This window comes from Gigantopelta aegis, chromosome 3 (assembly GCF_016097555.1).
Source record: "Gigantopelta aegis isolate Gae_Host chromosome 3, Gae_host_genome, whole genome shotgun sequence".
In the NCBI taxonomy this organism is placed as follows: Eukaryota; Metazoa; Mollusca; class Gastropoda; order Neomphalida; family Peltospiridae; genus Gigantopelta; species Gigantopelta aegis.
In genome coordinates this window covers 55,633,830-55,658,277 of record NC_054701.1, presented here as the reverse complement: position 1 = coordinate 55,658,277, position 24,448 = coordinate 55,633,830, and the positions used below count along the sequence as shown (strand labels likewise).

Below are 24,448 nucleotides of genomic sequence, written 5' to 3'. Positions count from 1 at the left end.
CAGGGACGTAACGTGGAGGTCTGCTTCCCTACCATGATCAGGGGAAGATTACAGGACGTGACGTGGAGGTCTGGTTCCCTTCCATTATCAGGGGAAGATTACAGGGACATGACGTGGAAGTCTGTTTCCATTCCATGATCAGGGAAAGATTACAGGGACGTGATGTGGATGTCTGGTTCCCTACCATGATCAGGGGAAGATTACATGGAGGATTGGTTCCCTCCCATGATCAAGGGAAGATGACACGGATGTGACGTGGAGGTCTGGTTCCCTCCCATGATCAGGGGAAGGTTACAGGGACATGACATGGAGGTCTGTTTCCCTCCCATGATCAGGGGAAGATTACAGGGACGTGACATGGAGGTCTGGTTCCCTACCATGATCAGGGGAAGATTACAGGGACGTGGCATGGAGGTCTGGTTCCCTCCCATGATCAGGGAAAGATGACAGGGAAGTGACATGGAGGTCTGCTTAACTCCCATGATCAAGGGAAGATGACACGGATGTGACGTGGAGGTCTGGTTCCCTCCCATGATCAGGGGAAGGTTACAGGGACGTGACATGGAGGTCTGGTTCCCTCCCATGATCAGGGGAAGATTACAGGGACGTGACATGGAGGTCTGGTTCCCTACCATGATCAGGGGAAGATTACAGGGACGTGGCATGGAGGTCTGGTTCCCTCCCATGATCAGGGAAAGATGACAGGGAAGTGACATGGAGGTCTGCTTAACTCCCATGATCACGAGAAGATGACAGGGACGTGACATGGAGGTCTGCTTAACTCCCATGATCACGAGAAGATGACAGGGACGTGACATGGAGGTCTGGTCTCTCCCATGATCAGGGGAAGGTTACAGGGATGTGACATGGAGGTCTGGTTCCCTCCCATGATCAGGGGAAGATTACAGGGATGTGACATGGAGGTTTGGTTCCCTCCCATGATCAGGGGAAGGTTACAGGATGTGACATGGAGATCTGGTTCCCTCCCATGATCAGGGGAAGGTTACAGGGACGTGACATGGAGGTCTGGTTCCCTCCCATGATCAGGGGAAGATTACAGGGACGTGACATGGTGGTCTGGTTCCATCCCATGATCAGGGGACGGTTACAGGGACGTGACATTGAGGTCTGGTTCCCTCCCATGATCAGGGGAAGATTACAGGGATGTGACATTGAGGTCTGGTTCCCTCCCATGATCAGGGGTAGATTACAGGGATGTGACATGGACATCTGGTTCCCTACCATGATCAGGGGAAGATTACAGGGACGTGACATAGAGGTCTGGTTCCCTACCATGATCAGGGGAATATTACGTGACGTGGAGGTCTGCTTCCCTCCCATGATCATGTGTAGATTACAGGGACGTGACACAGAGGTTTGCTTCCCTCCCATGATCAGGAGGAGATTAAAGGGACGTGACATGGAGGTCTGATTCCTTCCCATGATCAGGGGAAGATTACAGGGATGTGACATGGAGGTCTGGTTCCCTCCCATGATCAGGGGAAGATTACAGGGATGTGACGTGGAGGTCTGGTTCCCTCCCATGATCAGGGGAAGATTACAGGGACGTAACGTGGAGGTTTGGTTCACTCCCATTATCAGGGGAAGATTATAGGACGTGACATGGAGGTCTGCTTCCCTCCCATTATCAGGGGAAGATTACAGGGACGTGACGTGGAGGTCTGCTTCCCTTCCATTATCAGGGGAAGATTACAGGGACGTAACATGGAGGTCTGGTTCCCTCCCATGATCAGGGGAAGATTACAGGACGTGACGTGGAGGTCTGCTTCCCTCCCATTATCAGGGAAAGATTACAGGAACGTAACGTGGAGGTCTGCTTCCCTACCATGATCAGGGGAAGATTACAGGACGTGACATGGAGGTCTGGTTCCCTTCCATTATCAGGGGAAGATTACAGGGACATGACGTGGAGGTCTGCTTCCCTTCCATGATCAGGGAAAGATTACAGGGACGTGATGTGGGGGTCTGGTTCCCTACCATGATCAGGGGAAGATTACATGGAGGTTTGGTTCCCTCACATGATCAAGGGAAGATGACACAGATGTGACGTGGAGGTCTGCTTCCCTGTCATAATCAGGAGGAGATTACAGGGACGTGACATGGAGGTCTGGTTCCCTCCCATGATCACGGGAAGGTTACAGGGACGTGACATGGAGGTCTGGTTCCCTCCCATGATCAGGGGAAGATTACAGGGACGTGACATGGAGGTCTGGTTCCCTCCCATGATCAGGGGAAGGTTACAGGATGTGACATGGAGGTCTGGTTACCTCCCATGATCAGGGGAAGGTTACAGGGATGTGACATGGAGGTCTGGTTCCCTCCAATGATCAGGGGAAGGTTACAGGGACGTGACATGGAGGTCTGGTTCCCTCCCATGATCAGGAGAAGATTACAGGGGATGTGACATGGAGATTTGTTTCCCTCCCATGTCACTTCCCTGTCATCTTCCCCTGATCATTGTGGGAACCAGACCTCCATGTCACATCCCTGTAACCTTCCCCTGATCATGGGAGGTAACCAGACCTCCATGTCACATCCTGTAACCATGGAGGTCTGGTTCCCTCCCATGATCAGGGAAAGATGACAGGGAAGTGACATGGAGGTCTCCTTAACTCCCATGATCACGAGAAGATGACAGGGACGTGACATGGAGGTCTGGTTCCCTCCCATGATCAGGGGAAGGTTACAGGGATGTGACATGGAGGTCTGGTTCCCTCTCATGATCAGGGGAAGATTACAGGGATGTGACATGGAGGTTTGGTTCCCTCCCATGATGAGGAGCAAGGTTACAGGATGTGACATGGAGATCTGGTTCCCTCCCATGATCAGGGGAAGGTTACAGGGACGTGACATGGAGGTCTGGTTCCCTCCCATGATCAGGGGAAGATTACAGGGACATGACATGGTGGTCTGGTTCCATCCCATGATCAGGGGACGGTTACAGGGACGTGACATTGAGGTCTGGTTCCCTCCCATGATCAGGGGAAGATTACAGGGATGTGACATTGAGGTCTGGTTCCCTCCCATGATCAGGGGTAGATTACAGGGATGTGACATGGACATCTGGTTCCCTACCATGATCAGGGGAATATTACAGGGGACGTGACATAGAGGTCTGGTTCCCTACCATGATCAGGGGAATATTACGTGACGTGGAGGTCTGCTTCCCTCCCATGATCATGTGTAGATTACAGGGACGTGACACAGAGGTTTGCTTCCCTCGCATGATCAGGAGAAGATTAAAGGGACGTGACATGGAGGTCTGATTCCTTCCCATGATCAGGGGAAGATTACAGGGATGTGACGTGGAGGTCTGGTTCCCTCCCATGATCAGGGGAAGATTACAGGGACGTAACGTGGAGGTTTGGTTCACTCCCATTATCAGGGGAAGATTATAGGACGTGACATGGAGGTCTGCTTCCCTCCCATTATCAGGGGAAGATTACAGGGACGTGACGTGGAGGTCTGCTTCCCTTCCATTATCAGGGGAAGATTACAGGGACGTAACATGGAGGTCTGGTTCCCTCCCATGATCAGGGGAAGATTACAGGACGTGACGTGGAGGTCTGCTTCCCTCCCATTATCAGGGGAAGATTACAGGAACGTAACGCGGAGGTCTGCTTATCTACCATGATCAGGGGAAGATTACAGGACGTGACATGGAGGTCTGGTTCCCTTCCATTATCAGGGGAAGATTACAGGGACATGACGTGGAGGTCTGCTTCCCTTCCATGATCAGGGAAAGATTACAGGGACGTGATGTGGAGGTCTGGTTCCCTACCATGATCAGGGGAAGATTACACGGAGGTTTGGTTCCCTCACATGATCAAGGGAAGATGACACAGATGTGACGTGGAGGTCTGCTTCCCTGTCATAATCAGGAGGTGATTACAGGGACGTGACATGGAGGTCTGGTTCCCTCCCATGATCACGGGAAGGTTACAGGGACGTGACATGGAGGTCTGGTTCCCTCCCATGATCAGGGGAAGATTACAGGGACGTGACATGGAGGTCTGGTTCCCTCCCATGATCAGGGGAAGGTTACAGGATGTGACATGGAGGTCTGGTTACCTCCCATGATCAGGGGAAGGTTACAGGGACGTGACATGGAGGTCTGGTTCCCTCCAATGATCAGGGGAAGGTTACAGGGACGTGGCATGGAGGTCTGGTTCCCTCCCATGATCATGAGAAGATTACAGGGGATGTGACATGGAGATTTGTTTCCCTCCCATGTCACTTCCCTGTCATCTTCCCCTGATCATTGTGGGAACCAGACCTCCATGTCACATCCCTGTAATCTACCCCTGATCATGGGAGGGAACCAGACCTCAATGTCACGTCCCTGTAATCTTCCCCTGATCATGGGAGGCAACGAGACCTCCATGTCACGTCCCTGTAACCTTCCCCTGATCATGGTAGGGAAACAGATCTCCATGTCACCTCCCTGCAATCTTCCCCTGATCATGGTAGGGAATCAGGCCTCCATGTCACATCCCTGCAATTTCCCCCTGATCATTGTGGGAACCAGACCTCCATGTCACATCCCTGTAATCTACCCCTGATAATGGGAGGGAACCAGACCTCAATGTCACGTCCCTGTAACCTTCCCCTGATCATGGGAGGGAACCAGACCTCCATGTCACGTCCCTGTAATCTTCCCCTGATCATGGGAGGGAACCAGACCTCCATGTCACGTCCCTGTAACCTTCCCGTGATCATGGGAGGGAACCAGACCTCCATGTCACGTCCCTGTAACCTTCCCCTGATCATGGTAGGGAAACAGATCTCCATGTCACCTCCCTGCAATCTTCCCCTGATCATGGTAGGGAATCAGGCCTCCATGTCACATCCCTGCAATTTCCCCCTGATCATTGTGGGAACCAGACCTCCATGTCACATCCCTGTAATCTACCCCTGATAATGGGAGGGAACCAGACCTCAATGTCACGTCCCTGTAACCTTCCCCTGATCATGGGAGTGAACCAGACGTCCATGTCACGTCCCTGTCATCTTCTCGTGATCATGGGAGTGAACCAGACCTCCAAGTCACGTCCCTGTCATCTTCCCCTGATCATGGTGTCACGTCCATGTAATCTACACATGATCATGGGAGGGAAGCAAACCTCCACGTCACGTAATATTCCCCTGATCATGGTAGGGAACCAGACCTCTATGTCACGTCCCTGTAATCCTCCCCTGATCATGGTAGGGAACCAGACCTCCCATGATCAGGAGGAGATTACAGGGACATGACTTGGAGGTCTGCTTCCCTCTCATGATCAGGAGGAGATTACATGTGTCAGCAACATCCAATTTTTCGAGGCAACCACAGTTTTACTGTCATTACCATGGTAACATTTGAACCCTGTGATCCAGGTATGATGAAGCATTCATTTTCAGTGGATGCCATGATCAGGTGAAGATTACAGGGCGTGACGTGGAGGTCTTGTTCACTCCCATGATCAAGGGAAGATTACAGGACGTGACGTGGAGGTCTTGTTCACTCCCATGATCAGGGGAAGATTACAGGACGTGACGTGGAGGTCTGGTTCACTCCCGTGATCAGGGGAAGATTACAGGACGTGACGTGGAGGTCTGGTTCATTCACATGATCAGGGGAAGATTACAGGACGTGACGTGGAGTCTGGTTCACTCACATGATCAGGGGAAGATTACAGGACGTGACGTGGAGTCTGGTTCACTCCCATGATCAGGGGAAGATTACAGGACGTGACGTGGAGGTCTGGTTCACTCCCATGATCAGGGGAAGATTACAGGACGTGACGTGGAGGTCTGGTTCACTCCCATGATCAGGGGAAGATTACAGGACGTGACGTGGAGGTCTGGTTCACTCCCATGATCAGGGGAAGATTACAGGACGTGACGTGGAGGTCTGGTTCACTCACATGATCAGGGGAAGATTAACGGACGTGACGTGGAGTCTGGTTCACTCCCATGATCAGGGGAAGATTACAGGATGTGACGTGGAGGTCTGGTTCACTCTCATGATCAGGGGAAGATTACAGGGACGTGACGTGGAGGTCTTGTTCCCTACCATGATCAGGGGAAGGTTACAGGGACGTGACATGGAGGTCTGGTTCCCTACCATGATCAGGGGAAGATGACAGGGACGTGACGTGGAGGTCTGCTTCCCTCTCATGATCAGGAGGAGATTACATGTGTCAGCAACATCCAATTTTTCGAGGCAACCACAGTTTTACTGTCATTGCCTTAGTAACATTTGAACCCTGTGATCCAGGTATGATGAAGCATTCATTTTCAGTGCATGCCATGATCAGGGGAAGATTACAGGGACGTAACGTGGAGGTCTTATTCCCTCCCATGATCAAGGGAAGATTACAGGATGTGACGTGGAGGTCTGGTTCACTCCCATGATCAGGGGAAGATTACAGGACGTGACGTGGAGGTCTGGTTCACTCCCATGATCAAGGGAAGATTACAGGGACGTGACGTGGAGGTCTTGTTCACTCCCATGATCAGGGGAAGATTACAGGATGTGATGTGGAGGTCTGGTTCACTCGCATGATCAGGGGAAGATTACAAGACGTGACGTGGAGGTCTTGTTCACTCCCATGATCAGGGGAAGATTACAGGTCGTGACGTGGAGGTCTGGTTCACTCCCATGATCAGGGGAAGATTACAGGTCGTGACGTGGAGGTCTGGTTCACTCCCATGATCAGGGGAAGATTACAAGACGTGACGTGGAGGTCTGGTTCACTCCCATGATCAGGGGAAGATTACAGGTCGTGACATGGAGGTCTGGTTCACTCCCATGATCAGGGGAAGATTACAAGACGTGACGTGGAGTCTGGTTCACTCCCATGATCAGGGGAAGATTACAGGACGTGACGTGGAGGTCTGGTTCACTCACATGATCAGGGGAAGATTACAGGATGTGACATGGAGGTCAGGTTCCCTCCCATGATCAAGGGAAGATTACAGGGCGTGACGTGGAGGTCTGGTTCACTCCTATGATCAGGGGACGGTTACAGGGACGTGATGTGGAGGTCTTGTTCACTCCTATGATCAGGGGAAGATTACAGGGATGTAACGTGGAGGTCTTGTTCACTCCCATGATCAGGGGAAGATTACAGGGATGTGACGTGGAGGTCTGCTTCCCTACCATGAGATGACAAGTCCATTTTTGTCTCTTCTTTACATAGTAAAAAGGAGGGATCATATCTAGGTATTACTTTTCCAATGGTGGCATCAGCAGCATATAGCTCCATTTTTCCCACATCACTGACACTTGGCTTATAGTTAAATCTTTGCATGTTCTTCTGAGTGAACTTTTTTTTTTTAATTTTAAATTTATTAAAATAAAATTTTAATTAATTTGTTTACAGTTTGTTTTGTTTTTTGTTTTTTTTAACATGCATTGAGATTTGGAATGGAGAAATAAAAATAGTAATACAAAAAAAAATGGTTTTCACTTGTTAAAAATTGTGAATGGACCTTGAAAATGTGACTATATAATAATGTAGTGTGTTTCTCTTTCAGCTGGTTGACATTCATGAGAATGATTTCTGCAGTGAAGAGATTGACTCGTGTGTCAGGAGTGTTGAAAAATGCCCGTCACTGTAGTAACACGAGTGCTGTATTTGACGTGATCGTGGTGGGCGGGGGCCATGCGGGGACGGAGGCAGCGTGTGCTGCGGCGAGGATGGGAGCCAAGACTCTCTTGGTGACGCACAAGATTGATACGATAGGTTAAACACCTTGTACATACTTCAACATTCTAGGTTAAACACCTTGTACATACTTCAACATTCTAGGTTAAACACCTTGTACATACTTCAACATTCTAGGTTAAACACCTTGTGTATTTCATTCTATGTTAAACACTGTATTTCAGTATTCTACATATAGGTTAAACACTATACATATTTCAGTATTCTACATATAGGTTAAACACTTTATACATATTTCAGTATTCTAGGTTAAACACTTTATACATATTTCAGTATTTTAGGTTAAACACTTTATACATATTTCAGTATTCTAGGTTAAACACCATGTACACATTTCAGTATTCTAGGTTAAACACTTTATACATATTTCAGTATTCTAGGTTAAACACTTTATACATATTTCAGTATTCTAGGTTAAACACCATGTACACAAAACCATGTTCATATTTTAGTATTCAAGTTAAATACCATGTACATATTTCAGTACTATAGCTAGGTTAAACATATTGCAGTATTTTACGTTAAACACCTTGTGTGTATTTAAGTATTCTAGGTTAAAAACCGTATACATATTTCAGGTTAAATACCATTTACATATTTCAGGATTCTAGCTTAAACACTGTATACAGTTTTTTTAGGTTAAACATTTTAGGTCAAACAATCAGTTTAGAACATTTTTGAAATATGTGAAAAAAGTTTAGGTTTTCAACTTTCAATTTTAGAACATAACTGTTCACCACATAACCTGTTTGGTGATTCACACAAATTTAAAGTTTGTGTGAAATATTATGCCCTGAATTTTGTAAGTAAAAGAAAAAATTTATATTTTAATATTCTAGGTTAGCACAGTGTTTATTTCAAGACATCCCAAATTGTTTGGCTGTGTATATTATTGTCGAAAATGAGAGGTTATTCTTAATGAGTTTGAAGTATTAATGCATCCTTTATACATACTGTCTCCATAGACGGGATATCACAGACCTAAACTTTTGATATATTAGTTGTGGAGCTCAGTCTGAAATGGGAAACCCTCAAATTGGTCGATCCCCCAACTGTGATCGATCCTGTGGTCTGTTGCACCTCAGACAAGCATTAATTCTACCATGCACTAAGCCACATCCGGCTTCCTGCCTTTTTATATTATTAGATTGGCAGATTATACAGGGCTCAAACTTAAGAAAATAAATTGTTGTCTGTTAAACTGCCCAAGTTTAAAAAAGTTACTTTTGCAGCAAATAAACATGACTGAAAGGTTGTTTTGCTATATGTTGACATATTCAAATATACAAATGTTAAATATTGGCACAAAAGGTATATCAGTTGTAAACATTTTGCCATCATTGAGGAACTTTACTGATGGCAGTAATGCTCCTGACCTAAAGCAATTTATATCTCAACTTTGTTACCCTAAGATTAGGTTTAATACGTTTACATTGAAAAGAAAGGAATGTTTTAAACTACAGCTACAAGGTACCTATCTAAAGGTAATTGTGATATATTTACAGAGAAAGAAGACACTCTTTTTCCACCACATAAGTTACTCCTACAAATTATCAGCAAAGGATCTTTTATATGTACTTTTTCACAGATAGGATGGCAGACAACCACAGCCTTTGACATAATCTGTGGGGCAGTATTTGCTCATATGTTGAATATTTTTCATCTCTTTCGTTTGTCACCTTTTGGTATATGTACATTATTTCATTATTTTGTAATGATTTGATTTGATTGATTTTCTCATGTTTATGAAGTTACCATGTGTGCCTAGGGGTATAAAGCACTGAAATGTCACTTTAAATTATTGCTAATCTTTTAATGTGCAGTAATTGTACAAATCAAATAATACATGTTCTCTTAAGGAGCAGATGCATTTCCCTACAGCATATTATAGTGTTAATTTTTCTTCATTAGTGAATTTTCCATTGTTATAAAAAAGAAATCCATGGAACTATGGTACAGCCATTTTGTTGATTGATTGGTTCAAACCAGCGGTGGTGTTTTTATTGACAGTAAACTGCAAATGGAATTAGCTCATTCAAGAATGCTTCATTTACTGCATATGACATAAATAATTTGAGAAATATTGCTGAAAGACCTTTAATAAAATATTTATACACATACATGGTCAACATGGCAGTCATTTACAGGTCATTTAGAGTTCGGTATCTGACCTCATGATGCATCCATCTGTTGCTCCCCTGCAGGTGCTGTAACCTCACCATGGTGCAGAGGTGTAACATTCCCTTTGAGAATGGCTAATACAGCACAAATCCCCTTGTTTTCTTTGGGATACAATTAAAGTTTTGAGTAAAAGTCAGTATCTCTCTGTGATATTTGTATACACTGTATTTTTATTTAAATCTTAAATTTTTATATTGATGTTGATCATCACTTTATTTGTTTTCATTACCATAGATTGACACCCAATAGCCGATGTATTTTTCGTGCTAGGGTGTCATTAAACATTCATTCATTCATTCATTCAATTGATACAATCTAAAATAATGAATTTTAACAATACAAACACTAAAATTAAAAATAACATTTAAGCATTTAAACAATAATTTAAACATTTGAACAATAATTATGAGAATTTACATATGACAAATATACTGTTGCAGTTACTTAGATACCATAGTTTGACACCCAATAGCCGATGTATTTTTCATGCTGGGGTGTCGTTAAACATTCATTCATTCATTCATTCCATCTGTTGCAAGGTGCTTGTGAAAGGTGTTCACTTCTATTATTACCCAGTAATACCAATCTGTACACAAATAATGTCACTCAACTGACTTGTATAAATTTACCTTTTTATTTTTACAGGTAATTTTCTTTTTTGTGTAAATATAATATATATATATTTTACCAATTATCTCTATAGACAGGCTGGGTGTGGGTGGTATTTAGCTCAGTCGGTTGAGTGTTCACTTGAGGTGCTTGCATGGCAGGATTGAACCACCTCTATGGATCCATTCAACTGATTGGATTTTTTTTTTCATTCCAACCAGTGTGCCACAACTGGTCAATGGCTGTGGTAAGTGCTTTCCTGTCTGTGGGAAAGTGCATGTAAAAGATCCCTTGCTGAATTAACATCCTCTGATGACTATGTGTTAGAATTACCAAATGTATGCGATTTTTATTTTTATACAATTAACTAAATTATGATTAATTAACTGTTTCACAATGTGTTGACACTTGTTTAAACAGTGATATTAGTCCACCACAATCCACATCTGATATTGTAAACCAGAATATCTTTACATATCCAAGATGCCCAGTTTACAAATTTTGTTTTACAAATATCTATAAATATGGGTAATTATTATTTAAATAGAAAAAAGAAGTGATTTTTGTTGTGGTAAAGATATCATTTTGTTTTTGTAAAGCAAGCTTGGTGTTTTTACTTGTCTGTGTAATGATAATATGAAAAGTTTTTTTTCACATTGCAGGTGAAATGTCATGTAATCCGTCATTTGGTGGGATTGGTAAAGGTCACCTGATGAAGGAGATTGATGCTCTTGATGGCGTCTGTGCACGTATCTGTGGTAAGCAGCTCAAGTCTAGATAGTAGTACACAGCAAATGGCACATGTATTTGTTTCAGTATTTATTTTACATAATCATTGAAGAAGCCCTGTCCACAATAAAATACACTACTTTTATATATGGAATGGTTCTAACTGATTGTTTTATAAATATCCCTAATTCAGGTATATAGAGGTTATTTCATGGGGGGTTTCGAATATGATTTTTGTGTCAACAAGTGATGTGTGAAAAACATATTTTCATGAATTGCGATGCAATGAGTGAAAATATGGTTTTCACACATCACAAGTTGACATAAAAATTGTATTAGAAAAAACACTATGAAATGGTCTAATACATCTTTCCTAACTTTTGACAATATCTTTCACTTTTTGTAAATTAATATCTTTCGCTTATGCTATCAAAAACATGTAACGTCACAATATATTTGTTCTGCTGGAAATTTTTCTTAAAATTTACTTGACCATGGACTTTAAAAACAAAAAAACAAAACAAATTAAACTCATTTAATTATTAAATTTATAATTATTTAATGAACCTGACAAAGCGATCATAAAAATAACAACCCCAAAAAACCTTGAATTTTATCTTACACTCAATGACAGGATTTTGTGTCACCATTATTTGGCATTATCATTTTCAGATATTTTACAGATGTTACACTTTTTTTATAAGTGTAGGTACTATTGTTTAAATTACTTTTTTTTCTTTTTTTCCAATTACAATCAATAAAGGGAGATAATTGAATCATGAACTTGGTCACAAAAATATAAATATGATTTCTATATTTTCACTGTAACTAAACTACAGTGAAAATGTGACTTATTACCAAATATCACTTTGATGGTTTCTGCAGACCTGTATATTTCATAGCTATGTATATAATAAACCCAGATATCGATTAGATTTTTAAATAAAAACTTTTAAGTTTTGTATATTTGTGAGTTCCGCATTTGGTGCATATGCAGGTATGTATGTCAAAGCTACAGTGTGAGACTGGGAGTGGATATTTGCCAGTAGATGTCATGTAACTGTGGACAGTCTTCACTAGGAACCGCTTACAGAATTTAGAATTTTCTTAGAAACGTATTTGTCTCCACTTTGATGCTTTGCCTATTGTTTGTCCTTTTATACCAGCCTCGGTGGTGTCGTGGTTAATCCATCAGACATAAGGCTGATACATGTAGGTATACAGGGTTCACAGCCCGGTGCCAGCTCTTACCCAGAGCAAGTTTTAACAATTCATTGGTTAAGACCACTACACTCTCTTCTTTCTCACTAACCACTAACAACTAACCCACTGTCCTGGACAGACAGCTCAGATAGATGAGGTGTGTGCCCAGGACAGCGTGCTTGAACCTTAATTGGATATAAGCACGAAAAATAAGTTGAAATGAAAAAAATGTCCTATCATTGGATATCAAACAGCTGGATTGCTACTTGTATGTATTCGCTCTCTGTATTATAACCAAGAAACAATACATTTGCCCTTTTTGTTTGAACATACAATAACTAGAGACAAGGTGGTGAATACATGTCGCTGTTTTTCTTTGACAACTGGAAATCCGTCAGCTTTATTTCACAACTGGAAATCCGTCAGTTATATGAAAACTGATTTATCTACTTTTTATATGTTTTTTAAACAAATTAATATTGGCCTTGTTATAGGTCCGAGGGCAGTTATAATGGCTATATAGGGCCGAACAATGCCAAGGGCTAATATAGCCATCAGAGGACCATTACAACTGCCCAAGAACCTATAACAAGATCAGTGAAAATCTGTTCTCATATAGTGATACAGTGATTGTTGAAGTAGGTAAAACACCTAATTTCAATGAGTTATTTTGAATGTATTCCTACATGGCATTGCAATTACATTAATTTTGTTCTGTCAGTGTGTCTACCAACTAGTATGACCCACATGATTACCCAGCAGGCATTGCTGGTTCTGGGTATCCCAGACTCAAGTGATACCAAGTTAGTTCAACTATTCTAGGATAAAGTTTGTTTTGTTTAATGACACCACTAGAGAACATTGATTTATAAATTATCAACTATTGGATGTCAAACATTTGGTAATTTTGACCTGTAGTCTTAGAGAGGAAACCCACTACATTGTTCCATTAGTTGCAAGGGATCTTTTATATGTGCACCAAGTTAGTTCAACTATTCTAGGAAAAAGTTTGTTTTGTTTAATGACACCATTAGAGAACATTGATTTATTAATCATCAACTACTGGATATCTTAGAGAGGAAACCCACTACATGTTTCATTAGTAGCAAAGGATCTTTTATATGTGCTATCCTTTCTGTGGGATGCATCATCCCACAGGCAGGATAGTACATAGTACAAGCTTTGATATACCAGTTGTGGTGCACTGGCTGGAAAGAGAAATAGACCAATGGACCCACTGTCGGGGATCGATCCTAAACCGACTGCTCATCAAACAAGTTCTTTACCACTGAACTTTACATCCCGCCCACCTATTCTAAGTCTACTGTATCTGTTGATACCAATTCTTGATAGCTTCACATCACAAATCTGTTCACACCAATTCTTGATAGCTTCACATCACAAATCTGTTGACACAGTAAACTGTTTAATAAACATTAAATTACTTTACTACGTTCAAAATGTGTCTTCATTTTACCTTTGTTATTTATTAAGCATGACCATATCTCTGTTATGTTACAGATAAATCTGGATTGCAATATAAAATTCTCAACAGGAGAAAAGGTCCTGCTGTGTGGGTAAGACTTTATATTTGGGGTTTTTGAGCCAGTCATATGAGTAGATTTATTACTCAATATCCACCTGCAGTGTAGGTGAGACGTTATGTCTTGTTCACTGAGTTAGTCATATGAGTAGATTTATTACTCAATATCCACCTGCAGTGTAGGTGAGACGTTATGTCTTGTTCACTGAGCCAGTCATATGAGTAGATTTATTACTCAATATCCACCTGCAGTGTAGGTGAGACGTTATGTCTTGTTCACTGAGTTAGTCATATGAGTAGATTTATTACTCAATATCCACCTGCAGTGTAGGTGAGACGTTATGTCTTGTTCACTGAGCCAGTCATATGAGTAGATTTATTACTCAATATCCACCTGTAGTGTAGGTGAGACGTTATGTCTTGTTCACTGAGTTAGTCATATGAGTAGATTTATTACTCACTAGTCACCTGCAGTGTGGGTGAGATGTTATGTCTTGTTTACTGAGTTAGTCATATGAGTAGATTTATTACTCAATAGTCACCTGTAGTGTGTACAAACATGCTGACCTCAAAACATTTCACCTCAAAACCACTGCAATATTAACTTAAGCTTTAATTAGATTAAAATAACATGACGTATCTACAACTCTTCAGCAGCCAGCAGTTACTAACATTATACTGCAATAAAAAGACGTCATGCTCAGAACAGACAAAACTTCTATTGTGCCCAAATTAGTGAGATCTAAAGCCCTCATATGGTTTAATTAATTTAGGAATGATCAGTGAAATCTGTTCATTAATTTTTTGTATGATCTAGGCACTTTACATAATTTTTGTCTACAACCTTACCTTCAGAAACCTGTCGCCCTGAAATATAAACGTATTTTGAGTAAATTTAGACTTTCTGCACATATTCTCTCCATAGAAACGGGCAGATACCATCATATCAATAGAAGCAATAGGATAAGTAATCTCTGCAACATGAATGTACTAGAAGACGGATATCACTTTGTTCTAGTTTGTCCGTTCTACTATACTATAAGAGATAAATATATTAAAACTTATTATTATAATAAACCATCAACTCTGAAATTAACACAACTACTGTCCACCGATAACTCAAGAGAGTTAATTAAATTGTGTAAATACTTGATAACTGCTACCACACATAGAACAGACAACCATGATTTATGAGTATGTTTTTATTTATGTATTTATTTCATTACTGTATGTTACTATCGACTGTGATAACTTTTAATAGGTCTATCCTGTAGACCTCACCATTCCCCGCAATGTGTACAATGTATTATTTTATTGTAAATATGTTTGGATGCCTATAAAATGTATATTTTTTGGCAAATAATAAACTACTAAGCCTACAGCTAATATGACTACATTTTAAGGTTTGTCAGTGTAGAGATGCATTTTGTGTTGATCCGTCAGTCAGCCGTTTGGTGTTTTGCAGTATTGATAGTTTATAAAATTTGGGTTTTTTTAGGTGTAATCTGTTGTGGGCATATAATTCAAGGTATAATCTTTACAGTCCACAAAAAAAGTGACAACTTATTGTGAGATATCTCTTGATATTGATGTTGTTATTTCCATGAGATATATCTTGTTATTGGTTATTTCCATGACATATTTCTTGTTATTGGTGTTGTTATTTCAATGATATATCTCTTGATATTGTTATTTCAGTGAGTTATCTCTTGTTATTGATGTTGTTATTTCCATGACATATCTCTTTTTATTGATGTTGTTATTTCTATGATAGACCTCTTGTTATTGGTGTTGTCATTTCAAAGAGATATTTCTTGTTATTTGTGTTGTCATTTCAAAGAGATATTTCTTGTTATTGGTGTTGATATTTCAAAGAGATATTTCTTGTTATTGGTGTTGTTATTTCTTGTTATTGGTGTTGTTATTTCAGGGAGATGTCTTATAATTAGTTTTTTTGTTTTTTTAGTGAGATATATTTTATTATAAATGTTATTTCCATGAGATATCTGTTATTGGTGTTGTTATTCAACCCCTGCAATTAAGAAAATGACCACAGGAAAACAATTGTCATAGAAAAATGGTGTCCACAGCATTTTCCACAGCAATTCGACCATTAACATGTTTGCAACTCTGGATTGGAAGTAAATTTTAATGATGAGTTTGTTATTTGTTTTGTTTGCCAATATGCTGTAAGATTAATTTATACCAGTGGCCGTTTTTGTTGACTGAAAGTGACATTACAATCAATACGTGAATGACGTGCACATTCAAGAACAATGGGGTTGTAAAGGGATGACAATATACAGCATTGTCAGTCCGCAGTGACATGCCAGTTTAATCTTTATATTTTAATTATATTACATCAAAGTGTCAGAATATATTTAATGCGATATAGAATTAAAATAATGTTCCATAAAAACGGCATAATTAATTATGTTAGGAAATCTGTCACCATTATCGAATGTCCCCCTTTCAAACACAAGTAAAATGAAAATCTGTAAAGGTTGTTTTTGATTGTTGGGGTTTTTTTTTTCAAATTAAGCCAGTATGCACCATACAAGGGTGGCATATTTTGTCAATATAAATGACAGAGAATTTTTTTATTAAACTATCAGAATGATCTCTCTGTATATATGTATATCTATAAATATCTCATCATCAGGCTTATAGGAGTGTATGTTCCACATTTTATTGAAAATAAAACACCCATAATGCACCACAGTCACATTTCAACAATGTATAAGCTGATACCCACTGCACGCCAGTGGTTCCTGCAATGCACATGCTATGAACAGTTAACAGAGTTCAATGACCTATAGTCCGTCCCACAGGGAACGCCTTTTTTCATGTTATGAAATTTACTACAAGTTATTTATTTCTGAACCGATTGATTTGTAAATTGCACACAAAACACTTTTACTTTTCTTCTTGTGTGAAACTATAGTTGGAACTCACTTAATGCTACATGAGTTCCGCCAGACCGAGCAGAAAAAAAATCGGGAACTAATTAAATAGTTCAAGAACATTAGCAAAACATTTGCTGGCTGAACTTTGGAATTGGTAATTTACATATGTATTTTTAATCATACCCGATGGCACTGAGATTCAGATACTGTTTTAATATTTACTTTTAATCTGTTTTCAGTTCACAAAGTATATTTTATTTTTAACAATAAGATAAAAATATATCTAGAATTTTTTTTCCAATGTAGTCCACAGCAAAAAAAAACGCCCCAGTGAATGAAAAAATCCATGGCAATCTCCACAGCATTGCAGGGTTTGTTATTTCAGTGAAATAGTTTTTGCTATTGGAGATAGTGAGATACCTCTTGTTATTGGTGTTGTTATTTCAATAATATATTTCTTGAGATTGTTACTTAAGTGAGTTGTCTCTCGTTATTAGTGTTATTTCAGTGAGATATCTCTTGTTATTGGTATTATTTCCATTATATATCTCTTGTTATTTTTTATTCTATTTCTGTGAGATATATCTTGTTATTGGTTATTTAATTCCATGACATACAGGTATCTCTTGTTATTGATATTGTTATTTCCATGAAATACTTGTTGTTATTGGAGTTGTTATTTCCTTAAGATGTCTCTTGATGTTGGTGTTGTTATTTCAGTGACATATCTCTTGATGTTGGTGTTGTTATTTCAGTGGCATATCTCTTGTTATTGGTGTTATTTCATTGAGATACCTGTTGATATTGATGGTTTTATTTAAGTGATATATATATATCTTGTTGTTGGTGTTATTTCCTTGGGATATCTCATGATGTTGTTATTTCTGTAACATATCTTGTTATTTGTGTTATGTTTTTCAGTGATATATATCTTGTTATTTGTGTTATTTTTTCAGTGACGTATCTTTTGTTATCGGTGTTATTTTTTCAATGACATAGCTCTTGTTATTTGTGTTGTTATTTTAGGGACCGAGGGCTCAGTTTATTAGTGTTGTTATTTTAGGGACCAAGGGCTCAGATTGACAGGGACCTGTATAAAGAACACATGCAGCGAGAAGTACGCAGACTGAGTAAACTGAGGATAATGGCGGCCCCCGTAGAGAACCTGCTTCTGCGAGAATCCAGACAGCCAGACCATGAGCTCATGAAGCAAGAGTGTCTCGGTGTCATTCTCGGCAAGTACAAACTATAATATAAAATATTTATTAACAGCTCCATATAAACTATACTGTATATCGTCATGTATTAGACGACTCTGTGGATAAGCTGACCCCTTAGTTTTCCCCTCAGTATCTGGTACAAAATGGCTGGTATGATGTATAAGCCAACTCAACTTTTATATAGTTAAAACTGGCAAAAATATATTAAAATAGTTTTTATACATTGTGCTTTGATCGGTTCAGCAAAATAAATTCCCGCGATTCACTGTTGCCCGAGATCGCTCGATCGGATATATCTAAAGATTTTACGATAGCTTAAAAAGAATAAAGGTTTATACAAAAAATCCCCTAATGTGGGATAACATTATTCTGTTCTTTTTATTTCTTGATTGAATCGATCACATGGTCATTACTAGCTGATAAATGTAGTTTTGTAAGGCAGTGTAAATATTATTTAACACCCACGACAGATAATTGCAATAATTCCGTTCTTTTTATAATAATTTATTAGGAATTGCAGAATCAACAAAGAAAGAAATGTTTTATTTAACGACGCACTCAACACATTTTATTTACGGTTATATGGCATCAGACATATGGTTACGGACCACACAGATTTTGAGAGGAAACCCGCTGTCGCCACTACATGGGCTACTCTTCCGATTAGCAGCAAGGGATCTTTTATTTGCGCTTCCCACAGGCAGGATAGCACAAACCATGGCCTTTGTTGAACCAGTTATGGATCACTGGTCGGTGCAAGTGGTTTACACCTACCCATTGAGCCTTGCGGAGCACTCACTCAGGGTTTGGAGTCGGTATCTGGATTAAAAATCCCATGCCTCGACTGGGATCCGAACCCAGTACCTACCAGCCTGTAGACCGATGGCCTGCCACGACGCCACCGAGGTCGGTGCAGAATCAACAATGACAGTAAGTAAAAATCATCAGTTCTGACAAATTAAATCTGCAATTGAGGACAAAATATCAGTGGTCATAAAAATACTTAATGACCGTTCTGATCATGTGACACATTTGGCGCCAAATACTAGTACTACTTGTTAGTGGCTTTTACTGGAAATTGTTGACGCAATAAAAATAAAATTAATTTAATTTAATTTCTCAAATAAAATATAACTTTTATTGTGTGTATCAAATGGACACTTGTATGGGACTAATAAATACAGGCTGTTGAAAAATACTGATTAAATAACGGAACGGTAAGGTTTTGAAGCCGAGATTGACTGATGTGTTTTCATTAGTATCGTATTCCGTACACGCCAATATTTTGTTGTTTTATCTTAGACATTTTTTGTTGACTCCGTGTATTGGCCGACCCCTCTTCTCATGATGGTATTTAGAGTCTTGAAAAGTCAGCTAATACACAGCGATATACAGTAATATATCTTGAGTATAATTGCAATGCCTTGGAGAACCAAACCCATATTTAAGATAATATTTTAATATTTAAATCTGTCTAGAACTTCATTACAAACAGCACCATAGTTGTATCGTATCATATCGTATGATAGTATATGATAAACAAACCATTCCTTCTTTGTACTCTTTCTTCCTTTTTTTTTCTTTTTCTCTTTAAGTATTCAAAAATTCTGGCGTTACCATTTTTATATCATATTGTCTATATCACTGCGATATTGTAACATTTTAGGAGAAGCCTTAATATAATTAAGTAGTATAATGTGTCATAGTGCACATGTCTCTACAATGAAAGTACCTCACATGATTTTGTTTAAAACATGTTCTGTTTTACCATCAGTGCCATGCAAAGAGTGGTCAATCGGAGAATAACATAGCTGACCCTTTATCCATAACTAAAAGTAAAAACCTAGTTCGGTATGGCAAAAACAGAATTGCAGATTGTTCTCCCCTCCCACACACACATTAAATGTAGCACATAGACTTCACCTAGTGTTTGTCTCTAGGATTGGTCACTGGTTAGTGACAGAGACGTTGGTGTAGAGAAATCGGTGTAGAGAAGTGAATGTAGTGATCTTACCACTTCACACCAAGTCTCTAAGGCTCACTGTAGGTGGGAGTCCATACTCAGATATGATCCTAATACCTACTGGTGAAAAGATCAATGACTGAACATTCACTCCACTAGTGCTGGTTGTGGCTTTAAAATTATTATGTTAACAGTTAGATTCTGTTTGGATATTGTGGGACATGTATGACTTGTGTGAATTCTACTGCACTAGGTTTTCTCTTATTGAGGGACATTTTGGTAAATTACTACTTTTTAGTGATGTGCATATTGTTACCTATGTAGTTAACTTCAAATATTACAGTTAGAGCTAAATCAAATAAACTGATATTTGAATGAATTACCTCCCTTTAACTGTTTGGTTTCTAGTAAATCATCTTTGTGTGCTTCTTTTTTCATCGATGATTATGTCTCAGTTTTTTGTTTGTTGTTCAAAATATTGTAGGAATATTAAATATGTAACAATTATGAATAGGTTCATAATTATAGGTAAATTTGGATCACACCAAATTGTATTGATGAAGTTAGTGTAGATGTTCTAAAACATTAATACTATTCTTAGCTCTCTTAATGAATTTGTAGTTACATCTAAAAATAGTTTTAAATGTAACCGAACAGATTGCTTCGAGAAATTATCTTTAAATTGAAAGAACTAAAATTAAAAATTAATGTTGAAGCATTTTTGTTTCAGGTGATGGAAAAGTGATGCTGGGGAAAACAGTTGTCTTGACAACAGGCACATTTTTGCGTGGCTGCATCAACATTGGTTTGTCTGTCCGTCCAGCTGGGAGACTTGGTGACCAGGCAGCAGTGGGTTTGGCTAGGACGTTGGAGTTGGCAGGTTTTACAATGGGGCGACTTAAAACAGGTTTCAAACTCACCATTTCCCCTTTGATTTGTGTGTTGATTGCAGGCATGACAATGACACTTGATGAAATCAGCTGAAAACTTTGCAAACTGTGCGCAAAGCGGATAGTACACAGCCAAAGGCTGTGAGGGGGTAAGGTCGAGGAGGGGGGATTCCCCCCTCCACGTTTGGGGGTGCTCTCCCAGGATTTTTTTTTTAAATTGATGCTCAAAGGGGATCTCTCCTGGCACTTTAGATTAAAACAAAGAACATTAACAATAGATTCTTTACTTTGGTAGTATGCTCTACCAGTGCAACACACCCTCATGAACTGTAATTAATCAAGTCATTATAGTAAACACACAGTGCCTTACCTGGAATGTCACATTTTCTAACGAAATTGCCCAAGCTGTCAACAATGTTTTCAATGTTTTTTCCGATTTTGATGTCAAGTTTCAATGTTTTTTCAAGCCATGTCCATTTAAACTTATTTTTCACTAATTAGTCGATTTCTTGAACTCGCGATTCCTCTTCCTTAGCCAATAATTTTACCATGTTTAGCCTAATTAATAATGTTCACATGCTTACCGCCATGAAAAGCTTTAAGTAGTGGAATCATTACGGCTCTTGTGATTGGTCAAATCTGTTTCATTTCATTATGCCCATCCAATGGCTAGTGATTTTACATATGGCCTGCTATAGTGTCGAACCAAAGCCTGTTGTTTTTACAAGTGGCTGGTCTCGATTACAGGTCTAAAGTGTGAAGTAATCCAACACGGCACGAAAGCAGATTAGAAATATTGAGAAAAATGTATTTAGATCATCTGAGTGACAAAATAAACAAATCACAAAAAAATAATCTCGGATTTGGACGATTCACAGAAACAACCTAAATGGCTTTCAAATCCACAGATTTCCTCGGATCATTGAAGTAATTAGTTGAAACGTTTCGAATTGTAACAGAAAAAGGCTTCCTAGTGTCGTTGCAGGAAACACGTTCTTTTTAAAGTGTATCAGCCTTTGTAAATGTTAACCTAAGGCCTAAAAAAAATGTGTTTCTGGTTTCCCAACCTACCCTAATTTTATGTAGTGACCCTGAAATGTATTTTAAACAAAAAAAATACTAACTCCTTTTTTATAAAATCATGAGTCCTGATTTTTTGCAATCAGCAAACTGGATTCAGAACACCTCGGCCAATTACGGTTTTTTGGTTTGATTCAATTTTTTTTTAAAGTTCATAAACATGTACACATCTACCCTATTTTTTTCCAAGGATGAAACCTGAAACACAATTTTAATTTTTTTTACGCTGATATAGCTCCAATTCTCACCAACTCTGTGTTATACATCAATGAAATATAGATTAAAGTTGTATCTGTAGATGTTCATCTAAATGCATCATTTAAAAATCTAAAGTAATTTTTTATCTTTTAAAAAATGTAGTTAGATTAACAATGGATTTTAGATTAAATTTTTTATTTTTTTAATTGTTCAGTGTTTCCTTTATTCCAAATTAGAAAAGTTGGTTGGATTACACCAAACGAGTTGATAATAAACAAGACATTTAATTCTACAGAATTATTATTGAAGAAATATGGAGGATGGATCTTGTATTGGTTTTCAAGTACTAACTTCTGACAGTTTTGTTTTGTTTAATGACACCACTAGAGCACATTCATTAATTAATCACCGGCAATTGGATGTCAAACATTTGGTAATTCTGACTTGTAGACATCAGAAGAAACCTGCTACTTTTTTCTATTAACAGTTAGGGATATTTTATATGCACTTTCCCAAAGACAGAAAAGCACATACCACGGCCTTTGACCAGTTGTGGTGCACTGTTTAGAATAACAAAAAAACACCAAATCAGTGGAATAGATCCACCGAGGTGGTTCGATCCTGCAATGCAAGTACCTCAAGCGAGCTCTCAACCAACTGAGCTAAATCCCACCCCCTTCTGAGTTAAGAGATTTATTTAAAATTTAGTTCACGGTATATTTATTTTCAAACCTATAGATTTCTTGAGCTATTGTATTATTTGTTTCTGCACAATAAGTTATAAACAAATTAACTGTTAGAATTGAAAGCTGTCTACTCTGATGATGCACTCACGAGTCTGTTTCAGTATATTAGAAGTATGGTTTTGTTTCAGGATTATATGTCTTGACATCATTTTAACCTCAATTTAATATGAATGTGTGCAGTTTTTTTTAAAATATAATTACATGTACACTGTTACATGACAGCGTGCTGTGTGCCACTATTTGTTTAATGTGATGAAAATGCTCTGTCCATGACATCATTGCAGTACGGACATGACAAGATTAAAGTTTGAAATAAAGCAGACATTATTATCTGGTTCACTATCATTTTCAGGAACACCTCCTCGGTTAGATGGTCGTACAATAGATTATTCAGAGATGGACATTGTGCTTGGAGATGATCCACCGCAACCGTTTTCTTTTCTCAACAATGAGGTGTGGATCAAGGTAACTACCTGCTGTCTTTGTCGTCTTTGTTTTCCTCATGTACAGAGTCATTTCGTCTACACACTATTACTACAAACTCCATGTGGCTGCCTGTGAAGTAACTCGGTTAATCTACACACTATTAATACAAACTCCCTGTGGCTGTCTGTGAAGTAACTCGGTTAATCTACACACTATTAATACAAACTCCCTGTGGCTGTCTGTGAAGTAACTCGGTTAATCTACACACTATTAATACAAACTACCTGTGGCTGTCTGTGAAGTAACTCGGTTAATCTACACACTATTAATACAAACTACCTGTGGCTGTCTGTGAAGTAACTCGGTTAATCTACACACTATTACTACAAACTCCCTGTGGCTGTCTGTGAAGTAACTCGGTTAATCTACACACTATTACTACAAACTCCATGTGGCTGTCTGTGAAGTAACTCGGTTAATCTACACACTATTACTACAAACTCCCTGTGGCTGTCTGTGAAGTAACTCGGTTAATCTACACACTATTACTACAAACTCCATGTGGCTGTCTGTGAAGTAACTCGGTTAATCTACACACTATTACTACAAACTCCATGTGGCTGTCTGTGAAGTAACTCGGTTAATCTACACACTATTACTACAAACTCCATGTGGCTGCCTGTGAAGTAACTCGGTTAATCTACACACTATTACTACAAACTCCCTGTGGCTGCCTGTGAAGTAACTCGGTTAATCTACACACTATTAATACAAACTCCCTGTGGCTGCCTGTGAAGTAACTCGGTTAATCTACACACTATTAATACAAACTCCCTGTGGTTGCCTGTGAAGTAACTCGGTTAATCTACACACTATTAATACAAACTCCCTGTGGTTGTCTGTGAAGTAACTCGGTTAATCTACACACTATTAATATACTCTTCAAAAAAAGAAACGCAAAAGGGTACAAATGGGTTATAACTCCGATTTTATGTTTCCTACCGGTTCATGCTTTGTGAAT

The 24,448-nt window shown here is 39.2% G+C and overlaps 1 protein-coding gene across 1 annotated transcript in view; it reads left to right on the top strand.

Annotated features, from left to right (window-relative positions):
• Positions 1-24,448, top strand: part of LOC121368272 (protein MTO1 homolog, mitochondrial-like) — a 201,890-nt gene that overhangs the window by 3,862 nt on the left and 173,580 nt on the right. Inside the window, exons 2-7 of the mRNA XM_041492929.1 lie at positions 7,543-7,751; positions 11,186-11,281; positions 13,977-14,032; positions 17,968-18,139; positions 20,818-20,994; positions 23,354-23,466. Coding sequence (XP_041348863.1) covers positions 7,556-7,751; positions 11,186-11,281; positions 13,977-14,032; positions 17,968-18,139; positions 20,818-20,994; positions 23,354-23,466 — 810 coding nt within the window. The 5' untranslated portion in view covers positions 7,543-7,555. The remainder of the gene's footprint in view (positions 1-7,542; positions 7,752-11,185; positions 11,282-13,976; positions 14,033-17,967; positions 18,140-20,817; positions 20,995-23,353; positions 23,467-24,448) is intronic.